Source organism: Pinus tabuliformis, chromosome X, assembly GCF_031772625.1.
Source record: "Pinus tabuliformis cultivar Carrire ecotype Pingquan chromosome X, CPIR1, whole genome shotgun sequence".
Classification (NCBI taxonomy): domain Eukaryota; kingdom Viridiplantae; phylum Streptophyta; class Pinopsida; order Pinales; family Pinaceae; genus Pinus; species Pinus tabuliformis.
This window is the reverse complement of record NC_142308.1, coordinates 92,616,316-92,640,672: the sequence shown is the minus strand read 5'-3', so window position 1 is coordinate 92,640,672 and position 24,357 is coordinate 92,616,316. Positions and strand designations below refer to the sequence as shown.

At 34.5% G+C, this 24,357-nt stretch overlaps 1 protein-coding gene and 1 pseudogene across 1 annotated transcript; both read right to left on the bottom strand.

The window, feature by feature from the left end:
* Nucleotides 1-215: 215 nt before the first annotated feature.
* Nucleotides 216-6,622, bottom strand: LOC149138554 (large ribosomal subunit protein eL14z-like). The gene is made up of 5 exons (XM_089453214.1): nucleotides 6,377-6,622; nucleotides 2,417-2,518; nucleotides 888-1,017; nucleotides 654-766; nucleotides 216-551 (listed from the first exon to the last, which is right to left on the bottom strand). The coding sequence occupies exons 1-5, from the start codon at nucleotides 6,377-6,379 to the stop codon at nucleotides 495-497; spliced, it is 405 nt and encodes a 134-aa protein (XP_089309340.1). The 5' UTR covers nucleotides 6,380-6,622; the 3' UTR covers nucleotides 216-494.
* A 2,913-nt stretch (nucleotides 6,623-9,535) lies between these two features.
* LOC149138553 (putative LRR receptor-like serine/threonine-protein kinase At4g37250) lies at nucleotides 9,536-20,281 on the bottom strand (annotated as a pseudogene).
* Nucleotides 20,282-24,357: the final 4,076 nt, after the last annotated feature.

The following is a 24,357-nucleotide window of genomic DNA, read 5'->3' as shown; positions in this document are numbered from 1 at the left end:
AAGTTTCTTGGTCAGGTCTCTAGTAAAGTAGTACAAGAATAAGAAGAACAAACAAGCAAACAATATTTATAAACTTCTGATAATATGTTCGAGTTGTATACTTGGAACTTTTAGGAATTTCAAAGCATGTCACGAGAAAAGAGAGTTCCAAAAGAAACTTTACCATTGCATGGACAGTTAAATATTTAAAATCCCATTTCCTACCACTGAAGGTATTGACTAACCAAATATCAAATGTTCTAAATATTAGATAAATAACATCCACATGCTAATTGATTTCTGCCTCAAATGCTTGCTTTCTTGATGATCCAAGGTTTTGATCTCAAGATGTAAGGCTTGCTTTGACAAATAAACACTACCCAACAGATCAAAATTTTCATGAAAATTGTAATAACATAAGCACCAATACAACCTAAATTTCCCACAAGTGAGCTCGAATTTGCAGCAGTCTCTAAAAACAAAAATGAATAAAAACAGTACTTCAAAAATTATTCTCAGACAGGGTTCTCCTTTTTCAACTTTGAAAGCTCGCGCTTGATTAGTGTTCCCCTCTGCATTCAATATAAGATAAGCTGTGAGACGATTAGAAAAATTTTAACCGACTAAAAAAATGGATCATTCATTGTTTGCTTCAAAAGAGATCAAGAACAAACCTTGATTTTAGCCAGCATGATTTTAAATCTCTCAAAATCGTTCAATTCAGCTCTTCGCTTTTGCACGATTAATTTTCGACCCCATGAACTATTCTCCCATCTCTTTTGAACTTCTGTAAATTAAATTAAATTACAACAGTTATTACCCAATTAAAAAAAGTTACCACCCACTGCCAAAATTTAGGATACCAAAAGTATCAGCAAAACAGGACTGCCCGGTAAAAAATTTCAAACCTGCAGACTCCATAGCATCAATTAAAACTTTCTTCTTTGGTACTCTAGGAATGTCAATCTTGATATCTGTCAGTGAAAGCCTTTTAAAGTTCATTTGAGATCTCACCATCTTCGGTGCATCAACCAATGCCTGTTACAACACAAAATGGTAGCAATCAATGATAGAGAGGTATAGTATAGTATAGAAAACCCGTATAGTATGACCCTTGTGGACCACACAATGTGCGCTTTCTAGGCCTGAAACACCCAGAGTGCCTACAAAACACACTCTGGTTAAATGAACACAGATAACTTCAAATAGATAAGGACATATACCAATGTACCATTTCATGTCAATCATTTGACACAGGTCCATATTAGTGCAGGATTGTAAAAAACTACCCACATGTACATGAGTTTTGTGATACACAATGTGCGCTTTCTAGGCCTGAAACACCCAGAGTGCCTACAAAACACACTCTGGTTAAATGAACACAGATAACTTCAAATAGCTAAGGACATATACCAATGTACCATTTCATGTCAATCATTTGACACAGGTCCATACTAGTGCAGGATTGTAAAAAACTAGCCACATGTACATGAGTTTTGTGATGTAATTTAGGGCTCAACATTTAGGCATGCCAATGTTTTCTTATGATTTCTCTCTTTCATATTCTAAGCATTTCAAAATATTTGATCTACTGATACTGACATTATCCCAAGAACTCATTTCTGAACCAAGACTTAACTTGAGAAACTAGTCAAGATTTAAGTGGATTTAAGTACCCTAGTGTTTGGCTGGCAAACTAGGTAAAATAGATCCAGATTCCAAACAATGTATTCAACCTCATTTATTAATGTTTTCATGCACTAGTTCTGACTTTATTCCTGAACTAATATGTGTCCTGAGAAGCCATTCAAGATTCAAGTACTCTAGTGTCTGGCTAATAAATTAGGCAAGAGAGGTCCAGTTTCCACATGTTGAATCCTATTTCTTTTGTCAATGGTTTCATGCACTACTTCTCACTCTATCCTTGTTAATTGTCACCGGGATTCCACTTATATGTTGCATAATAGACTATTCTGTGTCAGATCAATAACCAACTAAGCATGAAAGAAAATGCAGAGTTGGATTATTAATAGTATACGACAAATGCAGAAACCCAGGCAAGTAACATTAATGTAGAATTGGGGATAAAATATGCAAATCAAAATGTATTCGTAACTACTGTAAAGGATGGATACTAATCAGATGCTTCCAATACCTAGGTCTGATAAAATCCATTTCATTAATAAGACTGAACTCCTGGTTCCACTGATGTAAATCTCAGTATATGGTATTCAAAGGAGCATTGTAAAATACACCCGACCATACCCACCCAGCAAGATGCTTCTCAAATCAGCCAATTTTGTGCCAAACTGTCTTTGTAATTGGTGTCAATTCATAATTATTGTCTTGCATCAAAGTTTCGTTTATGGTCTTACATTGAACAAAAAGATTCACTATGTAAGCAGAACAAATAGGAAGGCAGGCTGAGGCTACATACCCGGTTCTGGTCAACAACATCGACAATTACAACAAGCTTCCCATAGTCAGGCCCATAGTTAACAAGAGCTACACGCCCAATCTCGACATAGCGTCTGAAAGGCTGCAACCAAAAACCAAAAATAAATCTCAGGCACAGTAAGCAAAAGAAGCCTGTTCTATTATTTTTCCCCTCTGATAAACCTGCTAACAATGGAAATTTGAACCTTGAGAATAAATATGGCAAATCCACTCTTCGATATGTACAATGGCTACCAGACATATACTTAACAATAATTTTTGTTATAGGTTTTGTTGTCCTATACAGGAAATAGAATAAAGCACTACTTTTATGTTTCAAGTCATAAAATTCCAATAAAATAGCCACAACAATTGTTAATTTCTATAGAAGAGAGCATCAACAAATAAAGATCCATTAACATAGTGGTGCAACTCCTTACCTATGAAAGGAATTTAAAAAGAACATTGCAATCCAAAGTTCCTGTTTTGAATACCGTATTTCTGAGAACTGTATAGACAGGGCAAATTGACTCCTAAGTAATCCTTATGTACAACTTTACTAGAATGTATACAAGCCTAAATCACTTAACACTGGCACAGTAAGACACAAGGAGCAAAATATACACATATAAAACTAAAAATAAGTCTAACAAAAAATTTAAAAGCACACATGTCACATATGTCCCAAGTGTCAGACACTGCAACACATGATACACATGCCCTAAACACGGAGTGCCCTGTTCCGTAGCCACATGTAACATATCTGCTGTATACATTATAAAAATCAATAAGGGTGCGGGAAAATGCTGGTAAGTAAATTCCAGATATCCACATCCACGAGAAGCAAGTGATTGAAGGATCAATGTAAAACCATTAGACTTCACAAATAATGTTGTTGCAATAGATCGTGACCCATACTAATTGTGAGACCAATACAATTAACGACTTTGATAGCAATGGTAGCACTAGGAAACATAGCTTGAGATGGATTGGAGAGAAATATAGATACATCAATTGAGCAGTCATGAAACCTAAATCATTGCATGTTTGTTGAGTACAGGAGCAAGTCCTTAGGGATTTAGACAGCATTTCAAATAATAAAGGACCATCTGAAAGATATAATGATGTAACTGCTAAAGCCTGCTGCATCTAGTGAAGAATGATAGGAGGAAGAAATCTTTCAAAAAATCATGCCTTCATACAGGAGGGGGCAGTGGGGAAGCATAAGTTTTAAAACTAGGCCGGTCTAACTCAGACTCAGCCTGGTTGACAAGCCATACCCCTGCCCAGACTGACTAGGTCAATTATCCAGTTCAGCTGCCGGTCCGTTACCGAACAGACCAAGTTGGTCATTGACTTGGCCAATCCGATAATGCAGCGGCCGAGCCCGACTTAAACTGGCCGGTCTCGGCAGCAGGAAAAAAAGGCGGGTTGGGCAGACTTGAAATCATTTTTTTTGTTTAAACTATTTCCTAGCCCCTCTACCCCTCTCCCATGCCTATAAAGGTGACCCAACCCCCACATATTTCCTCACAGCTATCTCATTGCATTTATGTGAGCATTTATGAGGAATCTGTGAGCAGTTGGAGTTGGTTTTTGGAGCAGCATTGAAGAGGTTCTTGGGCAATCTCTGGAGCAGCACTGAGGAGTTGGTTTTTGGGGCAGCATTGAAGAGGTTGTTGGGCAATCTCTGGAGCAGCACTGAGGAGTTGGTTTTTGGAGCAGCATTGGTTATGTGTTTTTGTTCTGATCTCTATATATTACATGTATTGGACACTGCACTGAGTGCCATTTTGATATAATAGATATATTCATGAGCATACTTTGGTCAGGTGTTGACTTCTCTCTATTATTATAATGCTTTGAGTTTGAAAACATGAATGAAAATCTGTTGATGTATGTTATGTATTAAAAACTAAATATTTAATGTACTAGTCTGAATCGATACCGAGTTGGAGTCTGAGTTGAGTGCACACTCACTGAATCAATGCTCGTTTCAGGCAATAAGAAAGAAGAAGGGTAAGGGCCTCCCTCATGATCCGATTCCCTATTCCCTATCCCCGATCCGATCCGGCACTTCTCCTGGTCTGGTAGATTCCCTCAAAAGCCCTCATGGTCTAGGGCTGCTACAGAGAGAATGTCTATCTAGCAGGTGGTGAGTGAGCCATTCTTCTTCTCCCTTTGGTTGAGCGGTCGATTCTGAGTCTGAGTCCAAGTTTTAGAACATTGGTGGGAAGAAATTCAGATATGATAGAAGTGCTGAAAGTCATACTTGGACCTTTAACTTTCGTTGTTCTTCACCTGCTCACGAGCAGAATAAGGAATGGTAGCATTGTGCCAACCTGAGAGCTAACTGCGAGGTTAACCTATGGGAATCATGAGACTGATGCAATCAATGGATTTAACGGCAACGTCAGCACAAGTAAACATAGCTTAAGAAATTAGGTAGATTGATATTGATATATCGATTGAACAGTCATGAAACCTAAAATATTGCCTGTCTGTTTGGAGTAGGGAACAAGTTGCTTGAGATTTAGACAGCATTTCCTGTGATAACGAAATTTCTGCAAGATTTATCCGAGACTATGGATAAGCCTTACACATCATGTTGTTTTCTTGCTCAGGAGAAGAATGAGGAATGGTATTGGTGTTGTCTGGCCAAGCTGGGACTTAAGGAGAACAAGGAAGGAGATGGGTGACCTTGGTTTCCCAGTTCAGACCTGAAGGACAAGGGCCAAAAGAATATTTAAGCAGCTATGAACACTGAATTGACCAGAACAATTTAGAGCATAACAGTATACTTGCTGAGATGAAATACATCAAATTCAACCCAAGCCAGTCAAAAGAAGTACGATGAAGCTAATGCACCAGAACAAAAGGAGGATTCAGCAATCCTGTACATGCTGCAATCATGGTGAATATGGTGACGGCACGGATGAATATGAGTGCAGCAAAGCACCTCAAGAGGATGGGCTATCTGAACTCTGGTATTTTTGTCGAAAACCAACTCTATCCTTATATGTTGTTAATGAGCCTTTAATCCACTGGTGAGGATGGCGAGCCTCGAATCGCCAAGGAGTGTTCCATGCTCATTGTGGTCTGCCCCACCAATATAGCATGTCATAAAGGGATGATGCCAACAGAAAGTCCCAGTTGAATCCGACCAAATAAAAACCTCTTGACCTAGAATCTAACGCAAAGGAAGTTTGGGGTATGCAGTGCAGCGCCTCGGATCGCGTTCGTGGATGCACTAGTAACAAACAAATATAACTATGAAAAAGCCTCTTTTTCAAGATCATTTGAGGGGCGACAGTATAGGCAGTAACAAACGGGAGAAATTTATTTTCAACTTACATAGCAATTAACATAAAACGGCACATTTTGGTTTGTAACGATAAGCCTTCATACAAAGATGAAGATGATTACTCATGAAAGAGGTGGTGATTATATAAATAATCTAGAAAGCGACCCACTCACAGATCATCAGAATAAGAAGAATATAGAAAAACCTAAACCCTCTCCTGTGTATCAATAAAATACTTCTCTCTCAAACAAATACATAAAAACAAACGCACGAAGGAAACACTACAGAAAAAGGATCTATGGATGTTACACGAAAAAAATGTTTATGCAGAGTAGATAAGTCTATTTATGCTGCCTCGTGGAAGATAGAAGTCAAATCCATAAACTTCTCACTCCGTTACTAAACAAAAGCCCTTGCAACTCGAACACAAGAACATGTACACGAGATAAAAGCCATATAACGAGGATTTTAAACAAACTTAGGAGACATATAATGATCGTGTGAAAAATCAACTCGTATATCAGGTTTTTCGATCTGCATATGGGAGAAATGCAGCAGTGTTGAGATCCATGCATTACAACTTCAGGAGCATAATAAAACGCTTACTGTAAACATCATAACAGAAAAAACAAATAGCAAGAGCCATGGAATTCTAACCATGATGTCTCCGCACTCCTCTACTCCTTGCGCTCCGCCAGATGCCTGTGGCTTACCAGAGCAAACTGAGAAATGCTCCTCTACTCCTTGCGCTCGGCCAGATGCCTGTGCCTTACCAGAGCAAACTGAGAAATCCTTAAGGCCTTCAGGACGCTAGGTTAAAACCCTAACCCTTACAAAACCCTATTTTTTAACGAACCCTAGTTGCTTTAAGTCGAACCGTCGCATTCCCACGCGGTGGGGCGGATTTGTTTAGCCCCGTCGAGTCGAGTTAATTTCTAATTGATTCATTAAAGTTTTGTATTTGCCTTACTATGTTGGAGTGCCACTCGGCTAGGTCAAATAAGTGTTATTTCGTTGTGGCTGTTTCAATTATTAGAAGGGTAATCCTATCTTAGCAATTGTACCAAGAGTGGTAAAGTGACCGTGATAGGAAGAGTGGGATGTGTGCAAGGTAATAATCAAATTAAATAGAGAAGGAAGAGTGGGAGGTGTGGAAGGTAATAATTAAATTAAATAGAGAAGGAAGAGTGGGAGGTGTGGAAGGTAATAATCAAATCAAATATAGAAATAAAGAGATAATAAAATATAATTTAAATTTGAGTTTTTATATATCTTCTAAATAATATATTACGACGTTAATTTAAAAATAAAATTGAAGTGACATAAATGTCTTAAAACAATGTCAATCGTTACCAGCACAATATATATAGCCTTTGCACAATGCTAGTTCCAGGGTAGATAAGTTTTTTTTTTTGTTTTTTGAATATGTTCAATTCGAACACCATCCATCCAAGACTCTACATGCATGTACTCTATATAAATTCTACTAATCTAATAAAAACTTACTCTAAAAAAAATCATATGTAACATAGGGTTTTGCCCATTAGTTATAGATATAAATTTAATATTTTCTTAATTATACTTGTAACTAAAAACATTTTCAAATTGACATTCTTATGTTTATATTGACTATTGAATGCCAAAAAAACCCTTGGCTTTCCTTAATTTCACTTTTAATTTAACTTATATTTTATTTCATATTAATGTTTGTTCACTTTATCCAAACATAACAATATAACTAATTCATTAAACTTTTTTATCAAAAATGTAACATATAAATCTATTTTAATATTTCAATTGTTTAAAAATATTAATTATATCTAGTTTAACTTATTACATGCCTTTTTAGGTGCAAATTTTGATTTTATTTATTTTTTAGTTTAACCTCTTACATAATTTTTTGGTGAAAATATTGATTTTATTTGTTTTTTAATATAGATTAAATGAATCAAAACTTCTCATATATGAAGAATCATATATAGTTGGAAGATTTAATATATGTTTGTATGAATTTGTTGTTTTACAAACTTGAAAATAATTAAAGGTTAAAACCAATGATAATTAATGCAATAATTATATCAACCTTTAATTTTTTTATGTGAAAATATTGATTTTATTTATTTTTAAATATAAATTAAATGAAACAAAACTTCCCATGTATGAAGAATACAAATATAGTTGAAAGATTTAATATATGTTTGTATGAATTCCTTGTTTTACAAACTTGAAAATAATTAAAGGTTAAAACCAATGATAGTTAGTGCAATAATTATATCAACTTTTTCTATAGATTTCAAAGTGAAATATTTTCTGAAAAGACATAACTTTTATGTATATATTTTATTTTTTTGGGTACACCTTTGACATCAATCCTAACCCGATTATTAAAAAAATAATATATATATATATATATATATATATATATATATATATAGCAAATATTGTACTAATCACTTCCACCACCATGTTCTCCCATGTGAATATCTACTTGGAATCCAACCTTTGTGAAAGATAAAATCTATAATCAAATCAATATTGTCAATTAAAAAATTGCACACGAAAATCAATTTATAGGTTAGAAAAGCTTTTATGTTAATTATATCAGGCAAACTAACTTTTTAACACAATTATAAATAATATCCCAAAGTTATATTTCTCTCACAATTATTTTTAACAAATTAAATTTTTTCTCATCACTACAATTTGCATTTAAACTCATGTGGAATGGAGTGAATTAGTTTATGCTTAACCAGTTTACGATAAAAATAACACTATGCATTTAAAATAATGTATAATGGGTGCATAATTTTAGCATGATTTAAATTAATGATATCTCATAACATTACAATATATTTGTCCATTAATCCAATCCATATTGTTATGATGTAACATTATCCCAATAGTGTAATGTAATTAATGGATTCATTATGATGTGTTCATCCTCCAAACTCTATAAAGTAATCAATGTAGTCATCAATAAAATATAAGTTACGAGGAATATGGTATGATGGACCTCTTCAATTTATAACAACAAAAACATTCCATAGAAATTGATATACATACTACAACCAATTATTCTCCAACTAAGAAGATGTTATGTAGAATAAAATACAAATACAAACACATTATGACTTATCATATTTCATGGTCTTCCTAAGAAGACAACTATGTAGCATTTTCATGGCTTTGATAAGTTATCATTTGATATTGAGAAGCACATGTATATATAAATACTCTAGCTTGAAAAAGGAGCAGTTTCTTCTATGTATATATAAATTATGACTATAGTTGAACCAACAGATCCAATTTTCAATAAGGATTTTCATTAATCTGCTATGGTCCAACTTGCAATTAAAATCCATCCCTTGTCATTGCAATGTTGATACACCATCTATCACCTTCTTATCAAAATTGAGAATGTGTTACAAGTAAACTATGAGAACGTGGATGCCTCATAAGCATCAAGTTAATTTTGATCCCTTAGCTTTGCTACAAACCTCAATTGTAGAAATATCGAAATCTTTAAGGAGATTATGCTCATTTCATAAGCAACTGAGTTGCCTGCTGAAATTGTCTATTGTTGAGTGCTAATCATAGATTTGTTTATATGAGTCATCTCAATGTGGGTGTAAGTCCTCAGCTTTGTCCAACTTATTTCAAAGCAAGGATGGTACCTAAGTAGAAAGAATTGGTTAATATGTTGTAGATGATGGTAGCTTTTCTAGAAAATATAATATCTCCTTCATTGATGGTGCAATCCCCAAAGATACTGAGATATTTTCCCTTTTCCTTCAACCTTTGGTCGAAGAGTAGGATTTATGATGTGCAAAAGGCGATGCTTGTAATCAAGCAAGCTTTGACCCATGCTGCAAAATCCTTATTTGAGGGTGGCTTCCAAGTAAGAATCTCCAAAAAAATAACCCCACATAAATAAACATCCCACTTTTGGTTGGGTTTGAGAGTTTTCAATGCCTCTAGGGCCTGGTATGGAGATACAAAGTTCTTCGATGTGCATGGACTGCCAAGCAATGCGGATGTTGTCTGTAAGCTATCATGGGATCTAGTGCAACGCTTGTTCCCTGAAAATATATCTTCAAGGTTCCTTAGGTGGATGGTAGAGCTACTATACCTTGACATTGGCATTGTCCAATAAATTATCATAAATTGCACTTTTTCTTTCTATCATCTAAATAATTGAATATTTTGGATAGATAAACTTTATAATTATAATATAAAAGTTTTACATTTGATTATACGTATTGATAGTTGTTATAATACAAATGATTAAATGAATTGATAATTTAATACTTAGATGTGACATAAGGAAAAAAAATTATGTTATCTAGAATGTGTGTTGAAAATTATAACATTTATTTTATTTATATATAAAATTTCTTTGATGGTTGGTATTTTATGCCTGAGAACAAATTTATTTCAGCGATTCTTCATCTATATATATGTACTTATGTTGAGTGATGGATCAATGATGCATTATTTATTCTCTCTTTTGTGTTATCCTTCCTTATGTGGTTGCAGGTCCAATTTTCCCACTCTTTAACACTGTCAGAGATGGAAATTTGGACAACAACTACATTGACATTTCAAGGAAAAATTCACATTAAATTTGTTAGCGTCTTCTCGATATTGAGTATAGCAAGCTATTTTAAATGTTAATGAGCCACAATGAATGAAAGTAAGTTTTACCAAGAGAGTAAGCGTTGGATGTTTCAGTTTGAATTCAAACAATTTCATTTTTTGGTTTGAATTAATGGAAACGATGTGTTCACATTAAAATCCCATGCAACCAAAAATATCCAAGTTGGTGAAGACCACTAGCAGGGTCCTTTTATTTAAGAGGATAGAGAAATAACATTTGATTTCACAGTAAAATGGACGAGTCGTGACCATTGAGTTTTCAACATTGAATATCACACCAGTAAAATGAAGGCATGACTAACGGAATGACATAAATACAGGCCTGATGCTTCGCGGGTGATGCCAGAAGTTAGAAACCAGTGACATTGATATTTGTCAATGGTTTTTCTAGTCCAAAATCTGTTATGTGTGATTCCATGTCAAGCCCCAAAAGGATGTTTCTTGGCTTAATATTTCCATGAACATAATTTCTTTTGTGTAAATAAGCCATACCTCTGGCTACTCCCTTTGTAATTGTAATTATGGCCAACCGTGGCAGACAAAAGGGAGAATTTGATGACCTTCCTGCAAGATTGGAGAGATATAGTGTTAGTCAATGTGCATGTGAAAGGATCTGAAAAGGATAGGCCACTAAAAACTTTAGAAGTTGAACAAGATGATCAAGATCAACATGCAACAAGAGGAAAATAACAATTCAAACCCTACATGATAATGGACTCCCTTTTCAATAATTACAGAGAACTAGATTTGGATATCCAAAATGTTGAAAATGAAAAGGAATCAATGCCCTTTGATAAGAAAGGAAATAATTATACTCAACCCGAGGAACTCAATGAGAAAAATTATCAATAGCCATTTATAACAAAATAGAAAGAACCAAGTGAAAAAGTTGACAAATATCCAATTTAAATGAATCGTAGAGAACTTCGTGAACAAAAAGATAAATATCCATCTTAAAGATAAAGGGGAAATGAAATAAACTACACATAACCTGGAAATAAAAGAAAGGTCTTAGAATATATTCTAAAGAAGAGAAACCAAGATAGACTCTGCAAAATCCAAAATCTGAACAAGAATCATTGATATCGTTTCTTTTAATAAATTATTTTATGGAGCAGCAAAGATGAAGAATCCCAAAAAATTTGGTAGATCACAAAAAGTTGATTCCTATTCCTAAACTTTTCATTTTCATTTTGAAAGATATGATTCTTGATGTTGGAATGAAACTTTGTATTCTAGCTCTAATTGCTTGTGCAGAGATAGTGATCTTGTATAATCTCTCTTTAGTTCCTTGATGTAACAATCTTATTTCACATATATGATGCACTTGCCATAAAAAACCTACAACTTTCAGTTTCCTTCATTTTCTCGTTCCTCGTGTTTGTATCCTTCAGAAAAAATATAAAGGATTATTCAAATTCTACAGTTTCATACAGGGTCATTCTAAGAGGCAAGGAGAAATCAACATCACTGGTGATGCCTTCAATTTTAGGGACTTGAGCAATTACAGAGCCCATGGGATACTTGTGTATAAGCCTACAACCTATTTGGAATAATAATAAAATCCCACCGAGGTTAGTTGACATAAACCTTGCAGAGATAGCTCCAAGTGTTAGCTTGGTTGGAAGATGTTTTTCTGCAAATGTTCAAAGAGGTCTTTAGATCAAATCTCATTGAATATTTTGTAGTTACTGGTAGTGACTAGATAAGGGAAGAGGGGATGAGAGTGGAATCCATAAGGAACTACTAATGTGCAGGAATATGAAAGACAATATTTGTCAAAAAAACCTTGGAGAAACGAATTGAAGATCTCCTACAAACATACACGAAATAAATAAATAAAGAGAACAGGAGAACCCACCATAATAGGCATTTTCCAAGCTTCCATTTGGAAGGTAGTGATAAACCAACAATTTTTCCTCTATACCCCAATAGAAAGCTCAGAGGCGAACAATGTTGGGATATTTATCTCTACCGATTGCTTTATCTTCTGCTTCAAAATCCTTGTACCTTTACAAACTATCATCACCAAGTCACCTTACTACAAAAGTCAACCCATCTTCTAGAATTGCCTTATAAAATATAGTATAACCATTGGCACCTAATATATATGCAGAGCCTTTGAGTAGCTTATCTAATTCTAAGTCAAGATCTCCATTTAATGTCACAAATGTTCCTTGTTGTTGATCTTCATTATCCAAGACACTTCCATCTGAGCTCTCATCAACTTTTTTTAAGCCAGAGCCACCCAACCCTACACAAACTTGAAGAACATTCTCCATTGTCGTCTAGCTGAGTATTCCTGGAATTGGGCTTATCCTCTAACTCATTCTTTCTTATCGTTCCCCAGTAATGCTACATAAAAACTGCATAAAGGAGGCTTACTCTGGCAAAATCACCAACTACAATGGCAACTATGGTACCTTTGCTTAAACCCTTGCTTTGGTTGATAACATGCATGGCTACAATTGCTAAGGTGAGTTGATTTTTTGAGGATATGAGAGTGTTGAAGGAATTGAACATAAATTTGTTAGTAGGTGACCACAAAGACCTGGATTACCAAAAAAACATCATTTTTTTGATGAAAAAAGAGTTCCAAACTATGGAATGGGTCTAGTCAAATTGTTGTTGGAAAGGTCTATACTTGCATTCATTGGAATATGCCCTAACGTTGTAGTTATGGTAAAAGAAATGTTGTTTCCAGTCAAGTTGAGAGAGTAATATAGACTTGATAAGTTGCCAAGGTCGAGATGGATAGATTCATTAGGCAGATTTTAAGACAAATCAAATAGTTCAAGAGATTTTACATGTGATCTTAATCCTTTCGGAATAGGTCCTGAAAAATAGTTATTTTTCAAAATGACAGCTCATAGTTCTATCAATGTTGGGATGTTCTTTAGGATGGTTCCTATGAGGTAATTGATTGAAAGGTCAAGGTATTATAAAGCTTTTAGCTGCTTTATGCTCAAATGTAGGGTGTTAGAGATTGAATTGTTGGCTAAACTGAGCTTTTGCATGTTTTTTCCTGGAAGAGCTCACAGGCAATCATTCCATTGATCTTATTGCTAAAAAGGTTGAGGTGGTGAAGGTATTGAAGGCAGAACTGAGTGGAATAAAAAAAAAAATCATAATAAAAATTGTTATAATATTTGAGGTTGAATCTTATGACCAAACATAGTGGTAGACAAAACAATTAAGATGGTCTTAACCCGGTCACCATTCCAGTTCTGGTGAACCCTACACCAAAGAGAGAAGATGAAGAGTTTCCTAGCCGTTTATGTACCTGTGAGGTAGGTTTACATACAATAAGTCCAATGTAAAAATTCCAATAAATTAACCTGAAATAACAAGAGACAAGAGTCCTTTTTTAGATGGTTTCAACTAAATTTTACAAGAAAACCCTGAAATCGAATCAAAGAATATAAATTAAAAATTCTACCCAGAAAGAGCTTTGTGGCTCACAAACCTGGGGAAAAAATTATTCCAGTTAGTATTATAACTCCAGGAAGTGAAGGAGATGACAAGTTTCCAAAAACATAAAGAGCTTGGTTAGGTAAGACCGATAAAGAAAACAACTGAAATTATAACCAAAAGGGGCAAGGGTCTTACCTGAGAAGAGAAGAAATCGCTCAAACAGAGTTCGAGTTGGTTGTATAAAGGTCATCACCCCAAAAAACCTTTACAAACCCCTGTAGAAATAATATGTAGCAGGAAAACCCCTCCAATAAATAAGTGGGGTGTAAAAACCCGTTAACTACTAAAAGAATCAAAGTGGGAAAAAAATTTGATAACATGGGTAAAGGCTGGAACAACAAAACTTGAAGGAAGTCAGAAAACCTTACCACCAAAGACACATAAAAAGAATTATGGACAAGGGGTAGAAAGACACAATAACTATAAAGACCCTTATGTTAAAAACCTCGATGGTAACGAAGTTCTTAAACAGATTGTAACCAGTCTTACCACCAAGAATGGAGATTATGTATTCATCGTCAAGTTTAATCTAGAAAAGAGGATGGCCACAACCATAATCCAAACCCAACATTGGGTGTTTTTCTACCCACGGAGAATGGATCACCTTGTCAAGTATCAAGGGAAAGGATATAACCGAAGTGGAAGGGAAATAACCACCTTAGCCACCTTCATAAGACAAAAATTGGGAGTCTGTTGAACCAATTTTAAAGACCTACAAAACATGTAGATAATTCGTAAACAAAACAAATTAAGAAAAAAGAAATAAACTTTCTCTGCTACCAAAAAATACACCAAGTGAACCTAAGAAAAACCCTTATCAAAACTAAGTAGTAGGGAATAAGAATTTACTTGTTTTTCATGGCATGAGGGAGTACAATTGAAACACATTTCGCAATAAAGGTAAAAAAGGCTATTACATAGAAACACAGTGTCAAGTTTGACCATAGCTTAGCATTGTTGGTAGTGAAAGTCAAATAATATGAAGAGACAATTGAACAAAGAAGTTGAATTTGCGGAACATCGCCTACCTTCGAACCTTCAAACATCGTGAAGCTTTAAGTCGTCCTTCTAGCAAGAGAAGAGGAGGTTATCAGAACCTTCTAACATGCACGTGATGCAGGGTCGTCCGACAAGAGAATAGGAATAGGGATTTAAATGCCAGAACAAGCAATAAGAGACAGCCATGTGGAAATTCATAATGGGAAGAAGGAGGACGAAAATAAACACATGCAACTAGTTGGGGTGAACAGTCTCTGCTTACCCAAACCCCACAGAGAAACACATATTGGTGTAATTAGAGTTTACATATTAATATAAATAAAAATTTCAACCATTTTGGGATAGTAGAACTTAGGACATAATGAAGAAGAAATTAATTTGTTTTTTATAAGAAGCAGGGGACTTCATCTTGAAATCCATCTAAAATATTTGGGGTGAGTTGGTCAAAATCTAGAAATGAAGAACAACTTATAGTGATGAGATCAAAGAAAATCAAAAGGGAGACTGCACTAGTGGAATCATGAAGTAGTGAAATTTTTTTGGATAGGACCAATGGTACAAGGTCTTTATGATGTTTTGGATCAAAAAGTCTAACTTGCATTTAGAAGGGACCACTAGCAAATTTCATATGTCCCCAGCAGATAGGTTATTAAAGGACTCTATGTGGAAAGTAGCTTGAAAAAAGGAGGTCATTTAATCCATTAAAGGAAATGCCATTACTACGTAGAAAGGAACTTTTTGAAAATAGCTTAAGTCCTAGTAGAGGTCTAGGTAATCTTTTTATTGAAGAACAGATAGAAGTTGTATGGTTTGAAGGATAGGAGGAGGAGCATACTTTGGGTCACAAATTCAAATGGAGAAAGAGGTGTGTTAAATAAAGTCCAATGAAGGTGAATCTCATGGATGAATCAAGTCCAATGAAGGTGAATCTCTTGGATGAAAAGGTCTAACTTGCATTTAGAAGGGACCACTAGCAAATTTCAAAAGTTCCCAATGGATATGTTATCAAAGGACTCTAAGTGGAAAAGAGCTTGATGAAAAGAGGTCATTCAATCCATTGAAGGGAATTCCATTACTATGTAGATAGGAAATCTTCGAAAATAACCTTAAGTCCTTGTAGAAGTCTAGGTAATCCTTTTATTGAAGAACATATAGGAGTTGTATGGTTTGAAGGGTAGAAGCAGGAGCATAGTCTAGGTCACAAATTCAAATGGAGAAAGAGGTGTGTTAAATCAAGTAAGTCCAAAGAAGGTGAATTCAGTTTTTGGAGAATATGTAGGTATGGGGGACGTTATGAATCTGATGGAGAAACCATTAGCAATAAAACTTGTGAGGAAACAAGTGGTGGAGGGATCTATGAGGGATAGTTGGAGTTGAATTAGAGAGGATTGTCAAGTTACAATCCCAAATTTCATATCCTTGTTGAGGGATGACTAGCATTCGAGTCCATATCAACATAAGATCTAAAAAGGTGTTCTCTTAGAAGTGGTCTTGGGGATACATTTTCCTTAATTTGTGTGGATGGAATACTAGCTTTAATACTAGAAGAGAGTCACTGAATTCACAAGAGGTCTATATGAAACTATCCAGGGTATCGATGAAAATGTGGAGTACAAAAGTTTTAAAATATTAGGGAATGGAATAGAAAAATTCTTAGACTTTGAGGTTAATATCTCCATTAAAGTGGACAAAATGTCGGTGAGGATCCTAGTGGAAATTGACCTACGTAAGGATTTGCTTGAAAAAATGGAAATATTATGGGGTGAATGGAATTTTATCCACGATTTAGATCATTAGGATATCCCTTTTAAGTATATGAATGGTTATATAAGTGGCCACATTTAGAAGGATTGCCCCAAGTCGCCAAGGAAACAAGTATGGAAGGGAAAAGGGACGTTTAGATACCCCTAATATATAAAATGAGTATCTAATGGAATGATTATGAAGAAAGATGAAGTTGGGAAGAAATTGATAATGGATACAACAATAAACTTGGAGGAGAAGGAGCATAATGAAGTAGATTAATCTAGTAATAAGGAGGTGGAATGCTAGAAGGAGGGCTCTTTGGCTCAAGCATTAAGAGACCAAAATGATGCTTTAGAAAAATGCATGCAACATATAAAAATTCTCGATAATTCCCAACCTTATTTAAAATTTGGTCTACGAGAAGAGCTTGCTCACTAGATAGTTTTGTCTAAATTTACGGTTAAAGGTATACTAATGGATAGGGGATAGGTTGATAATGACATGGAGGTATTAGGAAAGTTTTGAATTGAACTTGACAATGAGGAATATGGCCAACACAAATTAGGGAAAGCCCTAGTTCCCATTTTCAGGAAAACATGGTATTCCATACATGACAAACATCTTCAATGACGATTCACACAATCAAATCAAAGATAATAATGTTAGTATTTTTATGTGGTTAACACCCTATAATAGGGAGACAATCCATAGTCCCAACCAACATGGCCACTTGAGGCAATTTCATTAATGTAAAAGAAAAAATGTTAGAAAAAAGAGTTATCAATCGATCACTAAGCTTATAATTACAAATGATTGCTTCCACCCAATAATTAAGACTTAATCCTTTACATTAAATCATACAATCAACAATTTCCTTTAATGTACAATTATTTATTTCAACAATACCATTTTGTCATGGTGTATATGTAACAATATGTTACATTTGAATGCCCTATGTTGTGCAATAAGTTGTGAAAATGTTTTTTGAAGGGTGGTTCACGGACATTAAGTGGTCGCTACATCCATGGGAAAATCCAAGTAGATCAACCCGAAGGGATCTACCCGCTGACCAAACTAGTAAGGCCTAACCCCAAGGGCGTCGAGGATATTTTACCCTATGACCTCCTAATAGGCGAGGTACTTAGCAACAAGAACTTAACCAACTGAGCTATCCTTTGGGGCTTATAAGTCGTGAAAATGTTGACATATTCACCTCCATTATACGTTCTTAATCTTTGTAGTTGATGTATAAATGATCTCTCTAAAAAGGCTTTGTAGGCCATGAACAATTCAAAAAATTCACTCTTAAGTTTTAAAAAACGAATCCAAGTGCATTCGAAGAAGTCATTAAGAAATACTTGAACTTAGAGAAGGGAGGAGAAGAAAGTGTACCACATAAATCACTATGAATTGCAAAGGGTTTGAGGCATGCCAAGAGGCACACTTGTCAAAAATATGTCGATGATGTTTGCCAAGAACACAATTGGCACAAAAAACATCTCTGCAAGAAAAAAAGAGGAATACAAATCACCATATTTTGATTACATAGTTGTTGTAATGAGTGATAGTTTAAATGACAAAATCACTCATGCCAAAGTTTGCATAAGTCATCATTGTGAGCAATAAAAACTAAGGGAAAAAATGATGACCTAAAGTTGTCAAACTTGTACAACTTGACAATATCATCAACTATTCTAGTGGCAAGGACATGTTTAGGATCTTTTAAATCCTTAATTACAACTTGTTGAGGTGAAAATTCTACTACTTTACCTTCACCTGAATGAGTGATCTGATAAACTGATAGCACGTTGCAGGAAAGGCTTGGAACACATAATACATCATTGAAATGAGCATTATCCACTTGAATTCTTCCAGGCCCTACAACACTAAGAGATCTATTATTACCAACAAATATTTGTTTGGTTTTACAACCATCAAGAGTGGAAAAAATGGCTTTATTCTTAGCCATATGATAAGATGCTCTAAAATCAATAATCCATTGATCATAAGAAGAAGTTGAAGTTGCATTTAAGGAGAAACTAGAAATAGAGTGTACATGTCCATGATAAGAAGTGTTAGAAGAATAATCAAGATTGTTGTTTTGCTTATTCATTCTTACTTCCAAGGCTTCCATCTTTTTAAAACATTTAGACTCTAGATGATCATCTTTCCCACAATAATTGCAATGTCTATCAGTCTTCTTACTCTTTGATTTTGGTCCTTTGTCACCATTGGGAGTAGAAGTTGTTTGATAGGGTTTGGAACCCTTGTTTTGCTTGTTATTGTGAGGATCTTGCTTCTTTGGATGCTTGGTTTTATCTTTTTGTTGGGTCACTAGGGCCTTGTTAGATGTACATGCATTGTTGATTACTCCAATATGCAAGAACATATCTTGCTTGCTCTCTTATTAGAGAGTCACCAAAAGATTCGACATAAGGTTTTTTATATGCAAACGCTAGAGTTTCTCTAGTGGCATAAAATTTATATACAAAAACATAATATGTATAATAAGCTGGGAAAGAATAATAATTATGATATGCTCAACATTTAGTTCGACTGGTAGTCTTTAAGTAAATGTCTAAGTGTTTTGAACTTAGATAAATACTCTTCAATGGAAGATAAATTATTAAAATTTAAGGACATGATCTGATTTTCAAGTTGATGAGATCTTATCACTTTAGGTTGTCCAAATATCCTTTTCGATTTTTCACAAACTTCATTTAAGTCATCGATTCCTTGAATGTGAAATCACAAATAAGGAGAAATGTACATTTCAATTAATCCAAATACTTTGTCATTCATATTATCCCATTTGACTCTCTTATTAGCATTAGTGTTTTTTTCCCCAAGGTAATCTCATACTATCATTTACATTTTAGTACATCCTCCATATGGGATTTCCATAAGTAGTTGGTACCAGTAAGCAAAAGTTTACTTGGAGTGGCCATATTAAAATATGCAAATAATATGGTTTCAAAGGTTGAAATTAACTATTTGGATCGAAAGCTCTCTAAAAAATAAGTTGTTAAGAAAACGACATTGAAAATGGATTTCGAATGTGAAAATTATGCCCTTTTAAAAAAGGGCCTTAATGGTAAGTGTTGGTTCTCGGATTGTCCCAGTAACTAAGAACAACCAAAGAAGACATTCACTGAGAATCATAAATCCTCTCGCTTTAGGTGACAAGGGTTGACCTCCCTTTCACCACAAGGGTTATTCCCTGGTAATAATATTAATTAAATAAATATTCCATGTAAGCAAATAAATAAGGTCAAGTTATTGATATGAAAGAGTGAAAAAAATATTAAAAGTTTAATAGTCTAGCTTTGGGGAAATGAACATGTGTGCAAATATAAGATTCATGGTTAAAATAAATAATTAAAGTGCACAATTAAAATAAATAATTCAAACCCACAATAAAGAAAAACACATACAAGAAAAATAGAAAAAAGAAATAAACTAAAATATCTATGTATCTTAGTTATAATGTTACTTATTTAACTGCAAATATAAAGTAACTAATATCATATGGCGGCTAAACGCCTTTAGACAGGCACGACCGTAAGCAAAGCAACCAAGCATTGGAGGCTTGCCAAAGCTACGGAAAACATAGCTGAGCTCATTATGGGGATGAAAGGTCTTATCTTTCAAACGATCAGGAGAAAGGCGAATGGTCTTGCTGACCATCTGGCAAACTGTGGAGCAGACAACCCCAACATTGCCATGGACAGGTGCTGGCGGGAGTTTGACGACCCAATCATAAAGGAAGCATGCATACAACTGGCAGCGAAGGACCTAATCCAGGTCACCCAACCTTAATCGAGGACGGCACCTGGCTACAGTCTCGGAATCATGAGGAGATCGACAAGGATTATCAACCCAAAGCCCTCAATGGGTTGATGGGACATAGGGGGAGATGGAGCTCCTGGCGGCAGCGGCTCCTGCAGTTAGGCGATCATGACGAGTCAAGCGACGAGATCCATTACATCAGACACCGTCCTTTCAGCACGCATGGAGAGGATCCGTATGAAGAGGTTTCATCACCATTAATGGCAATTCTGAGTGGAAGGAGGCGGAACAAGGCCCGAAGGAACAGCACCAAGCATGTCAGCATACGGGGCATATCTCCCTTCACGCGCTACCATCTCTTAAGAAGGCTTTCACCTTACACTTGGCGCCCGGCTCATCAGCTTGGTAGCTACATCATTAGCTCCAATTCTTCCAATGACAGGCTCGCTTGTGCGATTCTTCAGCTCACCCATCAGCAAGGTACCTCCACTATCAGAGGCATTTACTCCAATCTCCTGAGGAAACATCATTGCTTCCATTATAAAAACATGGGCAATTGCCCTGTTCTCCTCATTGTTCTTAGAGTCCGTGTTGAGAGCAGGTTTGCATACGAGTCTGGTTTATTTCGGGCTAGTCACAAGAGGTTTACCATGGAGGCGGGAGGCAGTCGCTGCAAGGCAGCTAATAGGGAACTTCAGGCAGCCAGAGGTGGCTACGAAACCAGGACCGCGACCAGAATCAAACGCAAAATTGCAGAATTAGAGGCTCAGGCGAAGCTTGAGGAAGGTGGTCGTTCGGATATAGAAATTGCTGCTGAGGTCAACTGGTTAACAGACCCCGGTACTCCCACGAAGAGAGCCACACAATTTGTGCGCACCCAGGCGGAGAGTTGGCGCACGAAAACCTTAATTGCTAAGGCGCTGGAATTCGTCACAGAGGTTAATCTCACTACTGAGGTTAATCTCACTACAGAACAGATGGCCAAGATTACAGACTACAATAGCTCCCTGGACAGAAAAATTACCTCGGTGTATGAGGAGATCAAAACCAACAACCGTATGCTCAGGCTGCTCATCCAGCTTCTCAAAAACTCCATCAATACTGCTCTTGCGGCTCAGCCAGGCACTTCAAGTGCGAACCAAGCTGCTATGCCAGCCACTTCTGCAGCGTTTCAGCCTGCTTCCCTGGAAGAAATGCAGACGAAGGTCGACAGCCACATCAGGGACATCGGCTTGGACACCATCGCCCAGATGGGGAATTACAACTTCTAAGGTCATTATGATGGCTCTCTTACCGACTCGGGTTCTCGCTTCTCTGTTATCTTTTCACTCTGTTATCTCGGCTTTAGTTTGTGCCCAGTGTTCTGTTGTTACTTCTCCTGTCTACTTACGGTAGTTCCTGAGGTTTAGTAATGTTTTGTTCTGTTCCTCGCCACCCTGCGTGGTGTGCTACATTTTGGTTTACTTGTATCACTTCCTCAGAGCAGGCGATAAGCCCAGGAATATTGTACATCCCTGCTCACACTGCTTCAACAGTTTTTTGTATTATACTTGTTATATAATATAATCTACTCACTTACACTAAAAAAAAAACTAATATCATGTATTAAATTACTTTATAAATAATACATAAAATAAATAACCAACACATTTACTCTACAAATAATATATATTGGCAAATAAATGAAATCAATAAAAATTATAACAGAGTAATGAAGTTCACGCCTATTGTCAACTTGTTAGCGATTATCAAGGCATAGGGATAAACCACGGTAAATTATATAAAGAAAAGAAAATGAACAGAATAAAATAAAGAAAATAAAAAATAAATAAAGAGAAACTAGTTTGAAAAATATTTAAATTAAATATGCATATAAGACATGGATAGCATGTATCATCATGACCCCAACTTGCAACATATAATTTAAATATGATTTTTTTTAAATAACACATATTTATAAAGATCTAATATATTTATAAGTGCAATATTTATTATAATCAAGCTAAATCACAAATATTGCACAAAGTGAATTTTCCGATTAATGTAATTTTCTTATGAATAATTGTAAGCAAATATTTAATGTCATACATCATAATATTTAATTTACAATATACTAAAGAAATCTCTCAATTTGATCACTCGAGGTAGTATGCATATTGTGAAGAGTAAACAAATAAAGTAACGACTGAGTAAGATTTAAACTTATCAAGTCAAAATCATAAATTACCAAGTTAGATTCAAAAATTTTAAATAAAAAGAACAAAACGTGAAAAAAAAAATAAAAATAAAAAAATAAAAATTGCAAACTTTACATTATAAATTTCCATGAATACAATCTGTACAATATGTATAGTCAGAGTTCTCCAAAGCATGAATCATTTTCTCTGAAAAGCCTTGCTACTAATTATCATGACCCTCTCAAATGAGTAATGAGAGTTTATACACAAAAATATTCAATAACAAAAGAATAATTGCTCACATAATTAAAAGAAAAATAAAAAATAATTTATAGAGATAGTTTTGTAACTCCTTCCTCCTTAGTGTTAACTTTATCCATAATGCTTGAATTTATCTGATTTCACCCAAATTGTTCACGTTAAATCTTTATTTATTTATTTTCCCTATATAAAAAGCAAAAGGAAAAACAAAGATTAATTTAAATATAAAAACATAATAATAAAATAAACAAAACTTACCATAATACTTGAATTTATCTGATTTCACCCAAATTGTTCACGTTAAATCTTTATTTATTTATTTTCCCTATATAAAAAGCAAAAGGAAAAACAAACATTAATTTAAATATAAAAACATAATAATAAAATAAATAAAACTTACCATTTGTAATTTTCTCCCCATAAAATTATTTCAAGTACCTTTATAATTTTTTTTTTTTTTTTTTTTTTACCTTGGGTAAAATATTTATAGCTATATGAAAACATTAGGTTATAAAATATATTTAATGCGAATTTATTTTCCACAGTGTTTTAATGGTGCATAAAAACAGAGAATTTAAATGTGCATTAAATTTAAAATTGTTTTTTTTTTAAACATTGAATTTTTGCATTTCTTTCAAATCTAATACAACCATTGATCAATTAATTTTTTAATTATGTAAAACTAATTTAGATTTGATGGAAGAAATAAATTAAATTTTCTAATGTGTTGGAAACAATTTCATTTTTTTTTTTCAAATCATTGATCAATTTCCTTCAATGCTCTATCCCGTCAAAAAATAAATTTCTGCATGCACAATTTCTCCATTCATTCATTAGAAGTAAAATTACAAAATTTAAATGAAATAAAATCCAATATGTGTGTGTTATAAGCCTTAAAAATAAAAATTTAACTATACCTTTAATATTTATATTTTTAATATTTATATTTTTATATAAAATGAGTTTTTTAAATATCATATATAAAGTAAGTATTAATAATGATATAATATAAATATAAAATTTTAGTATATATATATATATATATATATATATATATATATATATATATATATATATATATATATATATATATATATATATATATAAAAACAGTCAAAAATCTATTAATCAAATTGGAATCTGGCCAGTGCCATTACATTCAAAAGCAACATAATTTCCACAGTCCTCCAAAATTGCTTTGACCAGTGTCTTTTGATATGCAAAAATGTATTTTCTAGATTGACTACATCATTCTTCTTATAAATTCTCCAAAATACCCCATTAATACTAACATACCTACATAACATAATCTAACTATTGCTATGAAAATGACTATCCAGTTCCCTCCTCTTTGTTCTCGCTGAATTCTTCCATGTTTGCCTTGTCCGCTTCCTCTTGCTGGGATGGTTTTGTTGGCACTTGCTGCTCTTGCGCCTGTTGCATCTCTTGTTGGTCTATAAACACAGGTGGGAGAGCCCCTCCATCACTAAACTCCATGTCCTGTTCACCATTGTCACTAAGGCCAAACACCTCTTT